Below are 22,395 nucleotides of genomic sequence, written 5' to 3' on the forward strand. Positions count from 1 at the left end.
TATGTCTATAAAATAGAGCAGAATCAAAATAAAATGGACGTTAAATGGACATCTTTTTTGAACCACTACTCCACATGCTATATGCACATATTCACACATTCTATAGTCTATGTGTCTTATGCCTTTGGGCACTTTCACGTGAATAATAAGCACGCACACACTCTCACAAATGCTCTGGATGCACTAAGAGAAGCTTAGGGTTCAGTATCTTGCCCAAAGATCCCTCAACATACAGACTGGATGAGTCAGGATAAAATCACAGACCTTCAGATGACTAGAATCCTATGCCAACCCCAGCACGCTAGCTTAAGTGTGTTAGTACTAAGTTTAATAAAAGACAGATCTACAATGTTAATGCCCAGATGGATTCAATGCCAAGGAATAAAGACTGCTATGCCAAATGCCAAGTCCACACTGGTTTTATTTTTTATTCAAAGTGTACAATATGCTGTATACAGTTGCTGGCAAATCTGCTAAAATGTAAAAAGGCTGGTAATTGATGTAATTATATCAAATCTTTATATTACACAGCAGAATTTTGGCTTAGTTCACAATCCTTCTTATGTAAATAAGATAGTAGACTGGACAACATCACAACTCCATCAAACCTAAAATTCACTATGACTTAAAGCCAGACTTGATGATCGGTGCAGTTAAAGACAGAATAAATGGTACAATAAATAAGTAATAATTGCACTTATCAAAATAAATTACCCAGCCATCCAGCTGTTTTCATCAACATATGTAACATTTATATCATACAGAATTTAATTAGGAGTCTTTTAAGTGTCAAAAAGTAGTTCACACTCATCAGAGAACATCCTCCTCTGCATTTAGGCTTCTGTGTCACAATATTGAAAGTGACTAATCAACATAGTGCACTTCTGCCTGGAGCTCCTTTGTGATGTATCCAAGAAGAGCAGCCGTAAGCTGCTGCTTCAGAGTTGCATTGCCCATGACTAGAGCAATCAGCTGAGCCAAATCAGTCCACTCAATGTCTCCCAGGATTTCCATGAGATTCTCATAAAGCTTCTGCTTTTCCTGAGGGCTGAGCTCCATTATGATCTGTGGAAGTGGTTTGAATTGACCACTGGTCAGCCAGCAGCCCAGAAGGCCTCCAGCAGCCCCTCCTACAGAAGATCAAAATTTCAAACTTTTGAGATAAACCAATAATGCTGATCACTCCAAAATAAACAGCTTAATTCCAATACATCAGCATTTATGATGAATCTATATGATTAGAAATGGTTCCTAAAGATAGAGGAACTGTTGCATTGTTCCACTCACCTACAGCTATGCCAAGAGGACCTCCAACCAATCCTCCAGCAAAGGCCAGCGCCCCAGCTGCTGCTGCTCCTTTCCCAGAACCTTTTACTGTGGTCTTAACTTGCTGATTGGTGGACAACTCACAACACAGCTTCATAACATCATCGATTCGTGGAGACATCCTGTGGATTAGATTTGCGATTCATAAAACAATTGCACAATTTAGACATTTTTGTTCAACATTTCAGCAACACAGGCCCATAAAAGTTGAAAGGATTTGAAATTGTGTTTTTATTTAGAATTGTTCCCTCATAATTTATTAAATACTTTCAGTTTCACAAGATTGGGTACGCTCATCTTAAATTCCACACATTACTTGCTAAACTTTAACAATAAAACATTTAACATTTTAAAAAGCTAAAATAAGAAACTTCAGACGTAATTAAATCAGTTCTCAATGAAAAAATAACATTAAGCTTAAAAATAAAACAGAACAAAGTTAAAGGTAAATATGAGACAATGAGTAGAAGTGATATAAATAGGTTAAAAAAAATCAATGACCGGTATCTCGAAAAGCTAGGTCACAAAGGTCTTTGTTTTTAAAATGCTTTGCCTTTGTGTACACTCCAGATAGGTATGCTGACGTAAACGGTCATACTTTTACCGAGCATGCGCCCTCAGATTGACTCGTGAACCCATCATTTTTATTTCACTGTTAATAAGAGTCTGACACTTTTACTAAAATCAAAAATTTTTTACTGTCAGTTATTGTACGCGCTGATTTGTATAATTATATACAGAGTGATTTTAATTACAGTTAAATTCAGACTCTCGTCACAATAAATGGTTAAATAAACCATAATTACACATTGAAGTTTAGGAATAATAAAGTCATTAACAACTCAAACGGACTATTTGGGCTGTTGATAATTAATACATTTTGGTGAGTGTTCTTGTGTTATGAGACTTCTGGCTTAATGCAAGTTAAACTGATAGTATTATCTATCCACACAGCCGCAATTTAATCACCGTGAGCCCTTATCTCACTTCAACTGATGCTGAATTTGGCGACCTTTACTAAAAACAGTTTTTGAAAAAAACAAACAATTAACATTATGAATATTCTTCCCGCATGCTTTCGTATTGTTAAGGCGATCAAGCAATCAAAAGCTTCATAACAGACTGCGCAGCTCTGTCATTTCTGCAAAACTCTGTCAATTCAAATTAAAGCCATAGCTGCTTCACCATCCACAGTAAACGCTTGGCACATACCTTGCTGTCTATTCAAATCCTTATCGACATTTACTGGTCCTGTTTTTACTATGTCATTCTCATTATTTGCTGAGCTCGGCCGGGCTCCGCATGCGCCTTATGATATATGAAGCTTGCTGTATGACTCTTGCCGCAATGCCTGATGGGAATGCGCTGGGAAGTTGCATTCAAGTCCAAAAACTACAAACGTGTAAACCACATTTAGCCGAATTAAAATAGAGTGTTGAGCCTAAATTCCAATACAAGTTTCAGCAATGTATAATATTTTTAGACTAGCCTAAATTAGTATTGTTATATTTTTCTTACAAATTGTACATTTTAACAGCGTGTGAGTTTATAAATATAGCATATATGGCATCAAGCCATTATAACGTATTCTTAACTTAAATACGTTAAAATATCATTGGACAGTTGAAAATAGTCTTTGATTTTCAGGCCAAATAATCTGTGTTCACTGTGCTTTAAAGGATAAACTCTGAATTATTAGCCGTTCTTTTTTTTTTTATAGCTTGTGTACACATTGTTTATAACTGGTGTTTCTCATATTTCCAACAGCAATTAAAAGCAACAAAAACAGACTATTTAATTCCTGCCACACAGGAAGGCTGGGAGCTTGGGGATAAATCATATTGTTGTTATCATATTAAATCAAACTCATTCAACTGCCGTGTTTGATTCGGTCGTTACTTCTAATACTTTTATAGGCTTTTATGTGATGTGTGTTTAAATATTATATGTAAATTTTCGTGCAGCATCGGGAAGGTGAACATGGGGAGGTTTGCACCTGCTGCCAGTTAAATAGTGCCTGAATGTGCAAATCTGTTGTGCTTGTCACTGTTTTTATATGCAGGTGGAACAACATCACCTCGCTTTAGATTGTTTACATCTGTGCAGACGTTCATATTTACCCAGAGTACACTGGGAGGAAGAACTGCATCAAGCTCGCTTCATTTGAAACCAAAACGGAAAATGCAATGTTTGACATTTAAAATAAAAGCATTAAATGAGAAAGGAAAGAGATGCATTAAATGCTAAAACTTTTGAAGTACTCGTGGAGTCATGGTAAAAATAAAGTACACACTTTTCAAATGTAATCATTTGTAGTCACAGGATGTGTGCGCCTCGCAATTATTAAGACTACCGAACTCAAGGTGTTGCAGTGGCCCAGTCGACCTCCATATCTTAGCCTTCCATACGCAAGCTGAATTGCTTGTGTGAATCCAACACGGACTGATTTTTTAGCCTTACGAAAAACTTGCTGATGTGAAACTAGAGGATGGGCTTGAGAGTAGAAAGAAGCCACCACAAGGTGTGCACTTTGTTGTGACTGTAATTTTACCAGATTTATTCCTATTCACTTAGGTCCACCAAAAGTATAATTGTTTTTAGTTTTTTTTTTCTTTAATTTTACGTTTTGTATTTGTTGCTGTTGTTGTTGTTGTTAATGCTAAACCAAGTATACGACCGAAGTCTTTTATTTTGAAAGCTCAGACCGGGACCACCCTGGAATAGCGGTTGAGTTCTTGGAGTTGGACGGAGGTGCATGGCGCAGCGAGAGTGACAAGGAGTATTGGCTAATCTTCGGATATTCAGACTGTGGATATTTTTGGAAATCATGCAGAAATTCTGAAATGAGAGTGTGAGATGATATCACTTCCGAAAGTGTGGATAACTATCACTGACCCATTGATGAATACGAGCAGAACGGGTCTCAGGAATAGCTGCTGCTGCATTCATAAACACTTCTTTAGAACTCACAACAGCCCTTGAGCTTTGTTTTGGGGTCACGAAACACCAGAAATTTATTTTGTGCAAGTGGGTTGGCAATGGCTGAAAAGGGTCAAGTGGATATAGAACACCTCGGCGGAGTTATCAGGCTCCGAGAGGAGCACGAAAAGGTAATATCACCAGTTGTCGCGAAACATTTTGCTGGCTAGTATGCAACGTTAGCCAAGCCACCGTCAGCCACTGGCCACATGGTGCATCGGGGAAGGTCTTGGAGCCACTTGCTGGGACTTGCTGAAGTACCTTTTACTGCAGATACACACATCTGTGCCATTATTGTTTCACAGGTTACACAAAGAGTGTTTGTTGTTTTGACTTTCAGTTTTCGAGAAGCTTCCTCCTTCTGCGCTCACATGTTCAAGTTTAAATGTTGTAGGAGGGCGTGCTCAGCTAGGTTCGTTTCTTGGCATTAAAAAAAAAAAAGATTTTTATACCAGTGCTGTTTGCTTCTTTACTTTGGGAAGTAAATTTCACCTAGATACAAAACCACTGTGTTTTTATTTCATTTTTTTTTTTTGCTTCATTTTTAAATTATTAATTTTGTGTTTGTCTGGTCCTACTTCCTCGGAGTTGCTGACCTACTTCCCTGTGTGTGATGATTGTCAAACTATTATTACATATAAATTCGTGCCTCTGGGCAGTTGTGTCTGCAGCCGGGGTAAAGTAAAAGCCTCGGTGAAATGAATGTTTTATCACAGATGATTTAAATGTTTTTAAAAAAAATTTAAATTTTCCACCTGGAGACTGTGTAAGTTGCGTAGATTTATCAGCTTGATTCTTACTAAAATTATTTGTCCTGAAACAGGTGGTGAAAGACTGTGAAAGTCGGATTCAACACTGGTAAGCATGAAAGCACCAATGAACTTGAGCACAAAGTTGGTTGTTTTTAAAATATGCTTGCATTAACTGAGTACACTGTGCAGGTTCTTCATGTTCTAATATTCCTTCAGTGTAGTTTTGAAGTTTACTATATCAGGTTTAGACCTCCCCATTTTTTTTTTTGCCCTATTTTGCACAAACATGCTGTTATAACCAAAAATAGATTCTTTTAGGGTCATCAATACTTTCTAAATTGACAGAAAACGTCAGTTGCTTATCAAGTTTGTGCACACCCACACAGTGATATTCTTTTATTTCCTAATGAAGTGTTTGACCTTTGCTCAGGTTCCAGCAGGCCCCATTTCACAGCACAGATTTTTGACTTTTTATTGTAGGTGTTACTGTTAGTGTTGTCAACAGCCCTGGAGTATTTAACAATAAACAGTGCCTGTGATGCAAAACAGCAGGTTAGTGACATGGAAACACCTTAACAGAATTGGGTTAATAAAAAGAATGATTGAAGTATTATCAGAGAAGTAACATGTCAGGGAGGGTGGCTCCATCTCATTTCTCTTACTTAATACTCATCAATCCTTGCTTGCTATGACCTGTGGGTCTACAAGGACAGACTTCACTCTGATGTGAAATCAACAAGTTTAGATTTATTTGTTTAGCACAAATTGTGTTGCAACAGTAGGGCTACACGATTTTGCATAAAATGAGAATCACGATTTTTTTGGCTTAGAATTGAGATCACGATTTTCTTTTCCAGTATAAATATTTATTGCACTTATTAACTGCACATCAACTTCGTAACAGTTGAGACTGAACATAAAAACAATAAATAAACATAAAAACAACAAATGTCTCACGTTTTGTTGTTGCCGCAAAATGTTGTACTGCTTGAAATTCCGTCTCCACCGTTGCTCGACACTGCGTGTATAGAGCAGGTAGTGCAACAATAGAAAAATAACACAGCACTGTGTAGCGTTTGTCTAGGGCAGGGGTGTCAAACTCAAATACACAGTGGGCCAAAATTCAAAACTGGAACAAAGTCGCGGGCTAACATTAATATTTATTGAAATATATTTATTCCTCCAGATATAAGAATGAATCTTTTCTTATGGACTCAAACACGTTTTGCTGAAAAACTGAATATGGAACAAGCAAAGCTTAATACTAAACAATATATATATTAGCTGTATAATACCAGTAGGCCAGCTCTGATAGTAATTTGGTATGGCTTCGCGGGCCAAATGTAAGTAGGCTGCGGGCCAAATTTGGCCCGCGGGCCAGAGTTTGACACCTATGGTCTAGGGTGTTGATCATTTTCCTAAATCCCTCGTTTTGCACAGTGTTGATGGGAGCCAGGTGATAAGTAATAGCCGCTCATTTCTTTGTGCCTGCGGGAGGTCGACGGGTATAGGGAAGCGCTGTATAAGGTTCCCGTTATTGGTGTTTGGGTGGTTGACCGGGACGGATTTTCTCCTGTCACTTTCTCGTCATCCCTGACGTGCTAATTTTAGCATCACACGGCACAGCTTCTGTATCACGTGGTATAAGGCTCCGCCCTTGTCATTTGTTGAGCAGGAAGAGTGAGCGCTTGTTTTCATGCAGAGTACGTCCCGGATCAAAATGCGGTACAATCGTCGTCGTCTTTTTTTTTTTTTTTTTTTTTTTTTTTCTCGTTGTCATTTGGAAATGAGATCACACATAAGTATGAATCGAGATCGCGATTTTCTAACGATTAATCGTGCAGACCTGTGCAACGGCACAGCTGATTAAAAGAAAACTGGCTTATTTTATTGAATGTGCACATGCAAGTAGTTTACAAAAGGGAAACATGCAGAGATGCTGTATATGGACAAAAATACTGGGCCACTTACACATTACACTACAGGAGCTGCTCAGCCATAGAAACCTGTGCCATGAAGCTCCGAACGCACAGCTTTTGTGCTGATCTTAATGCCAGAGGAGGTCTGTAGCTGCTGAGTCGGCAGAGTGATGACGACTTTTGTCTACTATGCGCTTCATTACTCAGTGTCCTCTCTCTGAAACTTTACATGGTCTGCCACTTTGGATCCCGAATGCTTTTACTCTAGTAGGAAAGACATTTATTGACAGTACCACGCTTGAATTCAGTGAAGTCTTTGGAAAGACCAGTTCTTTCACAAATGTTTGTAAATGCATGTTTAGGTGATGGATTGTAAGTACTTGAATTCAAAAATTTAAAGGTGTGTCCCAGTATTTAAGTGTATATAGTACATTTCACATTGCAATTTGTCGTATTTGAGGAAGTTACTACTTTGTTTCAGTGGCAGTAGTCTGTTTTTGTGCCTTGTTATACTACAGGCATTTTAAGCAGACATAGATTAGCAGAGCTGCTAACAAAAAAAAGATGCTGAAAGTATTGCTGCATTTAAGAGAATTGACATGTGGTGTATGCACAGAGAGACATTAAGAGATAGTAGAGCTCTTAACAGACAGATAAAAACACCTGTGTGAGTGGACCATGACTGTGTAGGGGCTTCACTGCAGGGTAGATTTGCTACAGTAAGTGCATTTCCATTGATTCTAAGTAGGGGGTGTTAGCATCAGTGTTTTAAGTATTATTGATTAAAATAAGAAAAGTGCATGTAGGTTTTGTGTTATTACATTTATTTTGCATTATGTGTAAAATGAAAGACAGTACTTATCAGTAAAAGGGCAATAAAACATTTTCTTTATAACAGATGTGTAAACATTGTCCTGTAAGTCTCGACAGACTCACACAGGTGATTTCATTTCCACTGACTAGAGCTTTTAAGACTATATGGGCGTGCATAGAGTGTGATAAATATCTTCCTCATGCTCCTATTAGCATTCACGGACCTGACGTGAGATAAATCCCCTTTTTGTTATTATTGATACATTAATCCAGTCCAGTTACACACTATTCAGTGTAGTTTCTCTCACGTTTCTTTTACACAAGGGTCTGATTTGGCAGAATATTTGCCTATTCCCAAATTAAAAACAAAAAAAGTAAGTAAATTCAAAAGAAGAAGCATAAAAATATCGTAAAATATGCTGAGGCCACTGTATTGCACTGTGAATCTAAAGCTCCCCTCTCAATGTCTTTATTTATTTTTAAATTCACCACTGCTGAAAATACTCTTTCTATCCTTCCAACACAGTGAGTGAAGTGTGTGTGTGAGTGATCTAAAATAATAGACAGTGTACGAGAGAGGTGAAGAATAGAGTACAGACATGGTGGAGTGGATAGAGATGAGTGCCAGGGGTGATTTGACAAATGGATAGAAGAACGAGGGAAAGGGAAGGCTTACAAGATGGTAGTGAGACCTGCTATGATGTATGGTTTAGAGGTGTTGCTACTGATAAAAAGACAGGGGGTAGAGCTGGAGGTGACAGAGTTGAAGATGCTCAGATTTCTGTTGGGAGTGACCAATAGGGATAGAGATTAGGATGTTGGCAGGACAGCTTAGGAGACAAAGCTAGAGGTGTAAGGTTGAGATGGTTGGCTTTTTTAATCATAGCTACAATCTGTACACTACCATGGTGGTTTTTAAGTCAAGCGGTCAGTTGTTTTTATTTAATTGCTTAAGATTTGCAACCATTTTTATACACACTCCCCCATTTTCAGAGGCTTAAAACTATTTGCACAAAGAAACATACTTGTAAATATAAGGATCTTTTTAAATACTTGAATTAAAAAATCCTTTCCAGTCAATGTCTGTCGAAGGACATCATAAAGTGCTGCTCGGTTTTCATGCAGCCACCTTCATTTGCTGCTGCTTGTTTGTTTTTTGGGGGTCTCTCCGCCCTCAGTTTTGTGTTCAGTTTGTGAAAAGCAGGATCTGCTGGGATGAGATCAGGTGACCGACTTGGTCACTGAAGAATATCCCATCTCTTTACTTTGATAAACTCTTGGGTTGCTTTTGCAGTTTGCTTTGGATCATTATCTGTTTGCAGTGTGAAGCACCTTCGGATCAGCATTTGGTTGAGTCTGAACAGAGAGTATAGCTCTGTACACTTCACAGTATGTACTTCTGTCAGTAGTGACATCATCAGTAAACACTCCTGGCCCAGTTTCACTGGCAGCCATATGTGCCCGTGATATAACATTGTCTTCACCACGTTTGAGAGACGATGTCGTGTTCTTCAGCTCATGGGCTGTTTCTCTCCTCCTCCATACCTTTTGCTTTCTATCATTGTGGTAAAAGTTAATCGTGGTTTCATCGGTTCAGTTTTTTTTTTTTCCAAGAACTTGCAGGGGCTTTCACATGTTTTCTCTAACGTGTAATCTGACCTTTCTGCAGGCCAGATTACATAGGTTCATTTTGTTTGTTTCCCAAGAAGTAGATTCTGTTTTAAATCATTCATTCAAGTGACTTCTTTAGTCTCAGCTGACTGCAGGTTTCCCCACCCTTATAAACAGTACCTTTGAACAATAGGCTTTGAGGCCAGCTTCTTGATCATTGTTTGTTTGTTTTTTAACCATAACAATGGCCTTCATTCATCAACATCTCCTCCAGTAAACAGCTGCTAAATCCAAATTAAAAGCTTATAATCAACTAAAGATCTTTTATCTGTATTACTTGTCATGACATAAGGGAACAGGCTTCACCTGACAGTCAGTCTGCTTCTCAGTTAATCCAACTGCTTGGAAACCAACAACTTATGGATGTAACTGCATACAAAGTTCATAAATGTAAAATTCCTAAATCCTACTGAAAATGCATTACAAAAGCTACAAAAAAGTACTGTTGCCTCCATTGCTGTAGCTGTTTACTAATTGGATTTTAAAGTGCTCATTAAAAAGTTTGGTTTCAAACGTTTGATTGCAAGAGGAGAGTGTAAAGGAGAAAATACTCTTCCAACAGATGACTGGAGGGATTTATTACCCAGTATGAGGGGGCTGTTGGCAGCACTGTGCTTTCAAATGGGAATATAACACTTGCTGTAAAAGGCATTGGAAGCTGAGCCTGATTCAGTAGTTTATGTTGAGGATGCTGTCATAAAGCTTTGGTAGCTGTGGTCCATTTACAAAGTGGTCAAGTGATTTTTGCTGAGGGGATTTTTTGTTTCTGCTGTCTTTGTTGTATAAATATGATAAGAAATTTTAATTAGCTGGTCCTTTTTCTTCTTTCTTTCTTCCTTCCTTCCTTCCTTCCTTCCTTGGTCAGTTTCTCTTCCTATAATTCCTAAGGTTTTACAATGCCCAGCAAAAAATAAGTAATAAGAATAAGTAAATGAAAAAAACAGTGACATCTTGAGACTACTTTAGCTGCTATGCCACATTTGCCCTCCCCAAGTGGAAAACAGGCGCTCCCCCTTTACTCCATTGTTTGCTTCCCATTGTTTAAATTTTGACTTATCCCAAATATGACAAACACACCAAATTAGACAGGATGGCTTCAGAGAGCTGTGGTTTCATTGGAGAAACCTTTTGTTTGCAGGAAGAAGGTGTCGGGTGACTATGAAGCCCTGAATGACCGCCTCAAAACTCTGCCAGATCAACTGTCATATGACATCATGGTGAGTGATGACCTTGTTTAAAATACAGAGGAAAGGAGAGAATTCTAAAATACACAAAAGTTCACTCCTATATACGTTTTACTCCTTTATTTGCGTTTGCTCTACCTGTTTGATTTGACCTGTTTCCCTTTTCTTTTCTTTTTTCTTGCGCTCTGTTTTTCCACACGTGCAGGTACCATTTGGCCCTTTGGCCTTTATGCCCGGAAAGCTGGTACACACCAACGAGGTCACAGTGTTGCTGGGTGATAACTGGTTCACCAAGTGCTCTGCCAAGCAAGCTCAAAAAATTGTTGATCACAGGATGAAATGTGAGTATTTTCCTTAAACTATGTTTTTTCACTTCTCACTGAATACTTACCGCGTGACATTAACATAATCTGTTAGTGCTGCTTTTCATCCAGCAGAGGGCGCAAGTGCATCATATCAACATAGCTAGTCTGAACAGATCCTTGAAGGAAAAACTTTAAACCGTGTAACGATTCACCACAGCAGTCATACGTATGCAAAGATGCTACAGCTGTTGGACGTTTGTCATAGCGGGTTGCCGACACATTCGACGCGCCTTTATTTCAATGTGCAGTGTTTGCAGGGCTCATGGACTGCGCAGCTTTTGTGTTCATTCAGGTCACCGCTGTCGCTGCTTAGGCTGTGAACCGTGGGATAACAGCTCCTACCTGTTCCTCTTTTCTGTGGTCAAATCGGGCCCTGTTACTGCAGCGGCTTTGTTCGATCTCACATCAGTTGTGTGCAGCTTTGCTTCCCTGTGTGTGTTAACCCCGCTGCTCATTTCTAGCTCTGAAAATCTCATATCAAGTCAAATGGGCCCAAGTAACGATCTCTGATGTGAACATTATTAGAATGTTTAGTGAAGCAGAAATGTGCTGCCACAGCCCCATCTGCAGCGCCACCCCCAACCCCCCCCGCTCTCGTCCTCCCCCATCTCCTGACCCTGCCCACCCTGCTATTACAGAGCTAAGTGCTGTAATACAAACATAGCTAGCTGAAATGTGTCAGACAGCGGCTGAGTTGTCAGGCCTTCTGTGTTTGACCTTTCCTCACTTCCAGTTGATGCACTGACTGGAGGGGCTCCCGATTGCCATGGAAACAAGGGCCCTCTGCTGCTATTAGTGAAAGGGCTTAATTGTTGTGAAGATTTAATGATCCGGAGTAGTATTCAGGGCAGAAGATATTATCAACTGTTTGTGTCATCATTTTTCATTTTTTTTCTCTTCTCAACTTGTTTAGGATTTTAACTCTTTACAAGCTGGTTGTCTTTTTCCTTTTTTTCTTTTTGAAGCGTTTCATTGAAATCTGCCTGCTGTCTCTGTGTCTTTTTTCGGCACATGTGGCTCTGTCAGTTTGCCCTCCTAAGTGCACAGTTTAATGAAAATGCATCTGCTGTCTACAGATGTGAAGAATGAACTAGATGGCCTGTCCAAGACGATAAAAAACTTTGAAGCCAGAGTTGGGTTTGCGAAGAATTTGGAAACCATCTCTGCTGTATGTTGCATTACCAACAAGTTGTCTCACACATAAGTTATTGTGCAAGTCATAAATGGGGGCAAAAACATTAACTGTAGTGTTCTTGTTCTTTCAGAGTAAAGGCGACTATGTTGACATCAGAGAGGAGGTTGGAAACAATGACTCTGTTGTCACCAAAGGTATCTTTGTCAGCCTTTCTTCTGACCTCATTTCACTTGTGCATCATGGCCGCAGAGAAAGCAGTGTAGCTTTTCACCTATTGCTTAATTCTACACCAGAATTAAATTCATATGTAGGCGTGAATAGTTTAACCCTTTACAGCCGATCGGAGCGGGCACGCTCCATTTTGCGTAACTATTTTTAAATCCCGGTAGCTCTGCAACCACGTAAGCTAGCGCAATAATTTTTTTTGCATATGAAACCGGAGGAGTTGTACTTACATCTTATGCCATCAGCTTGTCCTAGGTCACAGTTTCCTTCCACATATAGCTTTGCAAAAACTGCATAAAAATCACTTGCAGCAACAAAAACATGATATTCCAGAAACACGCTTCGCCGATCCGATCAGCTGTTTGTAACACTTCCTACGTCCATCAGCGCGAACTATCACATGACCGCATGACCTGCCCGAAACCGGAAGTGACGTCATTTTGCGGAAATGTAGTTTTTTTACGATCGGGGCCTTATGAGCCTATACTTGTGTTTTAAAAAGTTATGTTTGAGTTTATGACTTTCTGTGTCGTTTCTGGGATGCTTAGGACTCATATTGCACTGCTGGAAATAGTTTATTTTGATGCATATGCTGTTATTTTGCAAATTTGCACTATAATATTTATTTTCGTTTTTCCTGCAGTGTATAAAAATTGGTGTATTTCAAAAATAAAACTATGAAGACACTCAAAATAAATTTCCTGTGGTGGGAAACTAGTTTGTGCAACTTTTTTGTATTTACAGTTTTGAGGGATGAGCCTCTTAAATTTCTCTAACTAGAAATATATGTTAAAAAAACAAAAACGATTTTCAATTTTTTTGTAGTTTATTGCACTTTTTTGCAATTTATGTAATTACTATGCACCTAATGCAGACATATTATTAAAGTTTGGGCTATAATGATTGTATTGATGTATAGCAACTTGAAATGCTCCCAAAAATGGCTCCACAGCATGTAAAAATATAATATAAGCTCTGGCGGACTTGGTTCTATGGTAGGTCTTAAAGGGTTAAAGGTTTCTTTTTCTGTACGCTTTAACAGGAAAGCAAAGAATGGCTCACAAGCCAAACTCTAAGCCCAAGCAGGATGTGTTTTTTGATTTTAAAGAAGAGGATGAGGAGAATGAGGAAGAAAGCAGAGATAGTGGAAGCAGGAAATGCATTATGACTGAGGAGGAGCTATGGGCTAGATTGGATGAACTCGAGAAGCTGGAGGAGCTACAAGATGAGCAGGACAAGTATGTGAAGATACTTTTCTGTTTTTGTATGAGGATCAATAATCCTGCTCTTTCTTTGTTCTTTTTCAAAGTTAGATGTTTTGGTTTTTTCCCCTTCAGATTATCTGATAATGGAGACATGAATGGTGAGGACACATCATCCTCTTCCTCAGAAGAGGAGAAAGATGCAGATGCTGCGACTCCAGTAAATGGGCTGAGTTTGAAGCCAGGTTGGAGCGCGCTGCCTTCCAGCACAGCACCACTCAGACAGGACAGGAAAGAGGAAGAAGACTTTGAGGAGGAAGAGGAAGCCAACTGTTTGCCTACTATCTACTTTTCTCACACAGTCGAACCCAAGAAGGTTAGAGCAATGAATAAGTTAGAACATCTGTGAGTCTTCTGTGAGTTTTCTCTTCATCTTTCCATGTGTCTGCCTTTTGCATCAGGTGAGAATAAATACAGGCAAAAACACCACACTGAAGTTTAGCGAAAGGAAAGAGCAGAAGGAACACTCGAAGAGGAAAAAGAAAAATGGCCACAGCAATGGACATGCTCATCACGAACTTCACAAAATCACAACACCGGCAGACCTTTACAGGTAAAAATATTGCAGTTAGACTTAATGAACAAATGAATTTTGCATGTCTAAAACTGAAATGTGGCCATAAACAGATTCTGGTTTGAAGTATGGAAAAAAAATTGGCCACATTGTATTTTCAGTCCCATTACCACACGTGTATAAAATCAAGCAATACAAACCAGTGAAGAAATGGGTCACTCTAAAGCACTCACTGTTGAGTGCTGTAATAGGTTTGGGGAAATTTCTTCCCTCTCTTCCTGATCAGCTGCTAGTGGCATTACTGCAAAGTAGAAGCACTGAGGAGCTACACCAACTCAGTCACTGTTATCTCAATAACTGAATGCTGGCATTGAGAGCATATTCATAGTTGGCAACGCTGACTCAGTAACGATGGAGTTATAAACCTGCTTTTGCATTAACATCAGCAAAAATAACGTGTCCCAGGAACTTTTGAGCAACTTCTGTGGATGTAACATTTTGGTGGCCCAGTACTTTTTTTCATATACTTCATGTTTAGCTGCTTTGACTGGTGAAACTGGACTCTTACTTTTTTTTTTTTTTTTTTTAATCAGGTTGTTTGTAGATGTGAAAAATGGGGAACCCATACCTAGGAAGTCCATACTGAAGTCACGCAGTCGAGAGAACAGCGTGTGCAGCGACACAAGTGAGAGCAGCGCTGCAGACTTTGAAGAGCGCAGAATTATGGGACGCAGCTTCAGTCACGACGAAGCAACGCACAGCGACACCAGCGATGGCATCACAGAAGAGGACAGTCCCACAGCAGTGTTGCTGCAACCTCCCAGCAGATTTGAGGTGAAAGAGAGCTGAATGCTTCAAAGTATTCACCTCAGAGTAAATGTAACATTTAGAAAAGTTTCAGCATTGAGTTTGTTGTTTTTACACTCTTCGATTAAATGTATGGTCTGCATGATTCAAAGTTACTGCACTTGTGTTATTTCTTTTTAAGTAGTGTCCCGGCTTTAAGTTGGTTTAGTATTTGTTACCTGAACACGTTTCTTTGTATAGTTCTTAATCTCATTTTGGTGTGAAAGATTCTGCAATATATCCGAGCACAAATATATGAAAGTGTGACGCAACATCAGTTTCCTTACTGTTGTTTCTTTTTTATTTCTCTTTCTCAGGCTTTTTCAGGTACAGTTATAGAAAAGGATCCAATGCCCTCAGCTGTCCCTCATCTGACCATCTCTCCACCAGCTCTGCCAACAATACTGGAGAAGAAACAGGAGGAGGTGGCGCCTGATGTTGCCCCACCCCAGCAAGCCCCGAAGAGGGTGTCAAAGTTCAAAGCTGCCCGATTGCAGCAGAAGTGACTGTTAAGAGGCAAATATTCAGCTTTTACATGAACATCTTTTGTGAAGCCTTTGTTTCTCTCTGGTAACTGAACAAAAAACAAATCACATGCTCATTTCTTTGCACGCCTTTCATCCACTGATTTCTGTTTCTGTCTGTGAAGTAGAACACTTAACAAATCAGCCTTTGCGTAACACTGCTTTTTTACGGTTTATTGCAGCCTCTTTTGCTTATCTGCTTTAAAAGACATTCTTCTTTTAGTCTTGTTTAAGACATTTGCAGTCTGTCATACGTTTACCTGTCTACTCTTCTGTTGATCTGTGATATCGCCAGGTTAACTCCGACTGTAGGCTTTGCCACATAAGATGAGTTGCCTTTTTTGTTTGTTTTCCCCTAGTATTGATTATTAAACAGAATCAGGTCTCGTTAGCTCTCATTTTACCCTGTCTTGACCTGTCCTACTGAATGTATGTATTCCTTTGTGACAAGCTTTATGTAAAACAGAAAAAATATTGATGGAAAGTAAAAGAAAAATAAATGATTTTGACTACAAGTCTTGATTTCTCTTTGTTCCATAAGAGAAAATAATTCTTACTCTCCTACACAAGGAGATGGATCTATATTTCATTTATGGTCTGCTGACAGGGCTTTATTGTGTTTCTCAATATCTTATACCAAAACGTTTTTCTCCAGTTGTTGTTGCACACAGCACAGTAATAATGGGTAATAATATTTTAGTTTTTTAAATTTTTTGCCTGATGCCTAGTGTAAATTGTTTCAGTCTTTAAATAGCTGTTACTAGACGCTGAGATAAGGCTTTTATGAATTATTGTTACTCCTAGTGAATTTCCTGTTATGCAGTGGAATTAGAAGAGCTAAGTAAAGCACCATCCGCCATCGAACTTTCTAAGGCAGCAATAATGCTTCATCAAATCTGGAAGTTAATTGAAAGCAAAATGGCTCCTCCTGTTAGTAAAAACTCAAGTCCTAAAGGAAGAGAAAGAATTCCCAAGACAAACAAATCGAGGATGTTTTGGGTGCAACACCAACATTTCACTGCTAAAAACCAGAAGCAAGTATTATTTACAGATCAAAGTCAGAAGTTCATGGTTGCATTAAATGTGCTTAGAAGGATAAACTGTAAAACCACTGCATGAATGTTGAGAAATATGCAGTTCAGAGAACAGTGAGTGAAACAGACGATTCAAAGAATAAAATATGAGACGTATTTTGCAAGTTGTTTCCTAAAACAAAATATTCATGCGTTGTATTTTATATTTTTTTATGTATTTTTTTTTTACATAAATGGCCTATTTGAAAAATAACTGCTTAATAAATACATTATAAATTGTGCTCTTTTAAGTAACAATCACATAACCTTCAAAACTAAGTAACAGTTTCCTGTGACTCTACTTACAGTTTCAAAACAATCATAGGAAAAATCCAGAAGGGCCTTTTTTTTTTTTAGCTGGATGAAGTAGTGAGGGGAGGTGTTCTTGTTTTTAGTGGCCTAAAAGGTCAAAATGCTGAACTCAACTGAGCACCTATTGATTACTAGCACAGCAGCAGATGCACATGTACTTCATCTACACTGAAATGCAGCTTTAATTAAAGCTATGATTTTTGAATTAAAAACTCTATCGCTCCCCTTTTAGTTAAATGGTGGGAGTGTATGTCTCTGATAAGAAGCTTTGAAACAGGTCCAGAGGTGACACCCCTCACCCTCCTCCCTTCCAGGATTATTCCTCCAATATGAAAATCTAGGTAGCATGAGACAGATTAGGCAATGCTTAACATGCTAGAGTTGTGTTGGTGAGACACAGATCAATGGTCTTATGTAGGTTAAGCTGCATAGGTATATGCTGGAACTACATTTCAAAGAAAACTTGCATACAATCTATGTAATGAGCTGGAACACACTTGAGATCTACATTTCAGGGATTATGAGGGATTTTAAGAGTTGTATGATTAGGGATTCAGCAGGTATTGTTGTCCAGACAGGTGCTTGGGTCTGAGAGGGGGAGCTTTTAGTTCCAAATGACAGAAGAATGGATTAAACAGCAGCCAGTGTATCTGCTTCACTGCTATTTGAACATATGTTATGAAATATCCAACGGTCTTGTACTTGGATCATTTACACTCACTGCCTATAAGAGCAACTGGTTTCTGTTCCTCGCTTTTTCCACTAATGAGGCTCAGGTGGAAATCACAGGAGAGAAACAAATGTCCAGGAACAGCTTTGTGATATGATCTTTGCGCTGCTCTTTCGATCCATAATCTCTTAAATCCTCTGAAATGTCATTTTTTGTTTGCTTTAGTTTGCTTTGTGTGTGTTATTAAAGCCTATATATTCATAAATAAAATCAATGGGACGACTACAGCAGCATATTATAGAACTGTTAGAGCTGAATTCATTTGTCAATAATTTATAAACCGATTGAGAGAAAATGAGAAACCTGTAACATGTTACCAACTAGTTATCAGTGTGAGCTTGTCTTATATTGATAAATTCAGTACCTTTAAGTTTTGGCCAGAAAATGTAAAAAATTAAAGATAAAAAAAAATCACTTCCCCCACTGAAAAACAAACAGTGGTTACGGCCTTAATGATGATAAAAATCAATGCTTCATAGAAAACACCTACATCTACAACTAAATGAAGAACCCAAGGACCATGTCTGTCTATCTATCTATCTATCTATCTATCTATCTATCTATCTATCTATCTATCTATCTATCTATCTATCTATCTATCTATCTATCTATCTATCTATCTATCTATCTATCTATCTATCTAGGTGTATAGGTGTATAGGTGACTAGTGTGATGTTCCAAAAGATTACATTTTTGATAGTAAGCTCCACTTTGTCTCCACTTTTTTTTTCTTTTATGACCTTTTTTTATCTATCTAAAGATAGATAGATAGATAGATAGATAGATAGATAGATAGATAGATAGATATTCTCTTATCTATATATTTGCATTAGAAGCAAGATGGCAAGATTTTCTTTTCCTTTTTGGAGAATACTGAATGTCAGGCGGAGAGCAGAAGTGTGAGAGATGCTTCAAGCCTCCAATTAAGCTTTCTTAATAGAGTCATTTACCACCTATAATCACTCAGGTATAATCCCGTCTTCTCTTAAACGTCGAAAACCCATATCGGATGCGAAAAAAATAAGCAGCAGCTGCAGCACAAAGTGTTCTATACAACATCTTCCCGATATAAATGTGTATAATTTTTTAAAGATGAGAGCTCCATACAAATCCTTCGTGCTTTCACAGAAGTTTTCAAAAGTAAAAGCACCACTCTTGCAGGTAATCCCCGGGACTAATGTGACATGCATGATATAACATAATACTTCTACAAGCATGCATATCGAGGGGGGGGGGGGGGGGGGGGGGTTATTGATTTCTAAAGTCTGCGTTCTGGAGACGCTGGTGCACATTTTACGCACGGTACCAGTCTGTTACACTTACATACCAGCGGCCAGATGAGGGAGACATACGGCTTCGGGACATGTCGAAGTATCCCGAGTAATTTTTTATAAGATTTCATTACCTCTTTCTTCAACTGGAAATACTACAGAGCAAAGCGCGTTGCTGGCTTCGTCTGGCTAAACCGTGTAAACGCTTTTTTTTTTTAGACCGAGGAGGAAAAGGTAGTTAAAGGAGGAAATCAGTGCGCTACTGTGTGCTGGGCGTTTATGATAAAGCGTTTGAAGCGTACAGTCCGTCAGTCAGCAGTCAGTCATCCAGTTCAACATCACTCTCCACTGAACTCCAGCTGTCACATCGTGTCCTCCGCGCCTCTTCGAACTGGCCAGGTAAGAGAAATCACTGCGACTCTTAAAGATTTACCCAAGTTATTTGTGAAAAGTTTCTGACGAGTCGGATTCTGATGGACACGCGTTTCCCAGGGATGCCACTGTTGGTTTTCTTTCTTGTTAAAAAGGAAGTAATGGCGAGGGCTGAAAGGTGACTAAGGAATTTTCTACAGCTCATCGTAAAAATTAGTCGAGAGTCATCCAATAGAACGCAAAAAATACCAAATCTGTGTATTTCTCTGGTGTTTATTGAGCATATAATTAGTATACAGTTAGACCACGAGCATCATATTCTATCATATTTCACTGCAACCTTCAATTATATCATATTATTGCATACAGGTTTTTTCTTTCACATAATGTAAAATTATGATTTATAAACATAAAAATGAGGGTTTTTATACTATAAGTTGTGTAGTTATGAATAAGAATGACGCAAGGTGGCTGTGCATTACAATCCCCAGTTTGCTTGTTAAAGACAAGCAGGAGCCCGAAAGAATTCACAGTTTTCAAGTTGTAGTTTTGACACCTCAAGCAGCATTAAAAGCCCACGTTTTAGGTTTTGTAACCTTTTTTCTTAACTATCACCTGTACAGAGTGGCACAGCTACTCTCAAAGCCACCCTCACCCTCTGCCCCCCTTCTCCTTCCTCCTGTTTCCAAATGCTCTCCTTTGAAGCGATGATGCCCCATCTGTCATATGTGAGCAAAGAGAGACCATGCTCTGCTCTTCTCAATTACTGAATTCTCCTCATGCCAGCTCCGGTGGGACAGGAGGAGGAGCAGGTGGGTGGCAGTCAGTACGATCAATCAACATGAAATATTCAGCTTTGAATATACACATCATTTACTAATACTGCTGCTGCTCTCCTTGTTAGAAACACCCTGAAAAATAGTTGGGGTGCTTGTCTAAAGCGTTTTATAACCGAGAGTGTGCGTGAGCTGTGACACAGTTCCTGATGAAAAATTGGGCCAGTGCATATTCAGGTGGCACCACAAAAAAAGGGTAAACTATACGCTGCACTGACACCAGAGGGGTATCAAAAATTATTATCATTATGACTGAGAAGAAATTAGAGAGAGGGAGGGTGAGTGGATGAAACTGTATTAAATTTAGCGCCACAGCCGTTTTCTCATTATGCTGCGGTAAATTCATGCAGCTTACATGACAAAGCTCTGCTTGGCAACTTTCTCCCCTGATAGAAGCACTTGTTTGAACATGAGGCACATGATTTGAATATCTGTAATCCACGCTGAAATCAACAGGCCAGATGAACTTTTTGGCACCTTCTTACCACCACACTGAGTAGGATTTTCTCCCCCCCCCAAAAAAATGCCTAAGCTAGTTAGACTTTGGCTTAAAATCACTTTGAGTATGGAGACAAAGCAATGCAAAAGTAATTTATGTAGTCTTTCCCGATGCATTATGTGGAAATCGTAGAACTTTGACCTTTCCAGTCATTCAAACTCTTCAGGAAACTTTGAATCTGCCAAGTGTCTGCACTGTGATAATATCTCTGTGATGTTGCCTCATGAAATTTGCCTGAGTACTATGGCCTTAAGTATTTGAGCTATGAGGCAATACAGTGAAAAGCATAGCCCCCTCATATGAGAACACAACAGTGAATAATTAATAACCTTGCTCCCAATTCCAGGAAAACAATAGCATATTGTAGGAACGTTGCACTAATTTAACAAGAGGAGAAAAAACAAAAAAACTTTGACAAAATGTGGAATGCTCTGCCATTGTTGTAAAGCATGTCTGTGTGAGTTTCGCTCTAGTTATTCCATCCACTGTTGCTTTTCACACTTTCTATACTGCTGTTCCATACTTGCACATAATGTAGGGGTTGCATGCTGTTTGCATGCTGTATAATGTTGTAGTGTAATGTTGTTTGCCTTTGAGATTAATCAGAACCCATTAAATACCCCTCTCTCACCTGCTGGCAGTATGTGAGGTGGAAGTGCACATGCAGGAAGCTATTTTCTACAGGCCTCCTCTCTTGGCTGTCAGCTCCCATTAAGGGGGAAGGTGTCATATCTGTAACACAGCTGAGTGCAGATGGCAGAGTGGAGGGGATGGCTCACCGATTTAAACAATGATTAATGAACAGAGATGGAAAACAAATTACATTGGACTATTGGAGGCAGGGAATTGTTTTTATGAAAATGTTAATTGTGTCTGCCAGGCTGATACCACGAGTGGGGGAAGGGTGGAGTGAGGGCAAGGTAGTGAGGCAACCAGGGGGCTAGTGATAGGACGTCTACTACTCCCCTGGCTCAGATTATCGGCGTGTCTCAGCATGCAGTGTTTAATACCGTACCTTGGCTTTAAGACCTCTAATGTGCCATAACTTTCAAGGTTTGGCTTTTTATGATGAACCCCATGAAGAATTGTCGCCCACCACTGCACCAATTAGCGTTATCTCTAATAATAAGTGGTTGTAAGTGACGAGAGAAGGCGCCCTGTTCTAGTTGTAATTATTGCAGGCGGGTGCAGCTGCACTACTTAGGGAGATGATGATAATTATTTTTCTTTTTTTTTCATTGCGGGTTGATTATTTAAGAGCATCATACACTCATCAGAGTAATCAGGAGAGAGTGATTAGTGAAAATCCACGAGGCTAACAGCTGCCACATTAAACACTTGCCTCTGTTGCCAACACACAGAGGCAGTCCTTCGACAGGACAGAGACGAACGAAAGCACTTCACCTTCAACTCCAGGAACCGCATGTGTTTGTTAGAAAGTCAAGGCTCGAGTTACACACAGAATTAGAGTAAACAGAGCTCTCTGCGAAAAGACACGTTGTTGTGCACCAAGGTCGATCTTCGGTGCTTCAGTTAACAACTACAGGAGTTTGTTGCAGGGGAGTAAAAGTTTGATAAGGCATTTTGGGAAGTGTGGGAAAATCGAGATGATCCTTTGCGTTGCTTGCGCTCTTCTTCCCTAATGTCTCCTGTTGTGTTTAGGTGGGTACCTTTTGAACGTTCCTCTGGATGATGACTCTTTGATAAGGCCTAATTATCAAAAAGAAAAAAAAATACAGTCCCAATTAGAGATGTGTGACCATGTCCGGTGGTCATGCTGCGTTGCT

At 39.2% G+C, this 22,395-nt stretch overlaps 2 protein-coding genes across 2 annotated transcripts; one reads left to right on the forward strand and one right to left on the reverse strand.

Annotated features, from left to right (window-relative positions):
* Positions 1-616: 616 nt before the first annotated feature.
* On the reverse strand, positions 617-2,630 carry LOC146627588 (protein C19orf12 homolog). The gene is made up of 3 exons (XM_085357224.1): positions 2,539-2,630; positions 1,288-1,448; positions 617-1,130 (listed from the first exon to the last, which is right to left on the reverse strand). Exons 2-3 carry the CDS (start codon positions 1,445-1,447, stop codon positions 865-867), a joined length of 426 nt encoding a protein of 141 aa, XP_085213350.1. The 5' UTR covers position 1,448; positions 2,539-2,630; the 3' UTR covers positions 617-864.
* A 1,466-nt stretch (positions 2,631-4,096) lies between these two features.
* Positions 4,097-15,710, forward strand: uri1 (URI1 prefoldin like chaperone). The gene is made up of 11 exons (XM_085357225.1): positions 4,097-4,436; positions 5,129-5,163; positions 10,599-10,677; positions 10,850-10,985; positions 12,086-12,177; positions 12,275-12,338; positions 13,412-13,607; positions 13,707-13,947; positions 14,033-14,184; positions 14,739-14,979; positions 15,309-15,710. The coding sequence occupies exons 1-11, from the start codon at positions 4,365-4,367 to the stop codon at positions 15,495-15,497; spliced, it is 1,497 nt and encodes a 498-aa protein (XP_085213351.1). The 5' UTR covers positions 4,097-4,364; the 3' UTR covers positions 15,498-15,710.
* Positions 15,711-22,395: the final 6,685 nt, after the last annotated feature.

The sequence above is a fragment of the Diplotaxodon limnothrissa genome, linkage group LG7, assembly GCF_057381915.1.
Source record: "Diplotaxodon limnothrissa isolate DT_005_m linkage group LG7, D_limnothrissa_male_GT1.1, whole genome shotgun sequence".
NCBI lineage: Eukaryota > Metazoa > Chordata > Actinopteri > Cichliformes > Cichlidae > Diplotaxodon > Diplotaxodon limnothrissa.

Excerpts from the sequence above, each read along its gene's own strand:
- uri1 (XM_085357225.1), top strand. The coding sequence starts at position 4,365 with ATGGCTGAAAAGGGTCAAGTGGATATAGAACACCTCGGCGGAGTTATC. Across the intron at positions 5,164-10,598 it reads GAAAGTCGGATTCAACACTG|GAAGAAGGTGTCGGGTGACT; the intron begins GTAAGCATGAAA and ends TTTTGTTTGCAG. Across the intron at positions 10,678-10,849 it reads AACTGTCATATGACATCATG|GTACCATTTGGCCCTTTGGC; the intron begins GTGAGTGATGAC and ends CCACACGTGCAG.
- LOC146627588 (XM_085357224.1), bottom strand. The coding sequence starts at position 1,447 with ATGTCTCCACGAATCGATGATGTTATGAAGCTGTGTTGTGAGTTGTCC. Across the intron at positions 1,131-1,287 it reads TCCTCTTGGCATAGCTGTAG|GAGGGGCTGCTGGAGGCCTT; the intron begins GTGAGTGGAACA and ends GATCTTCTGTAG.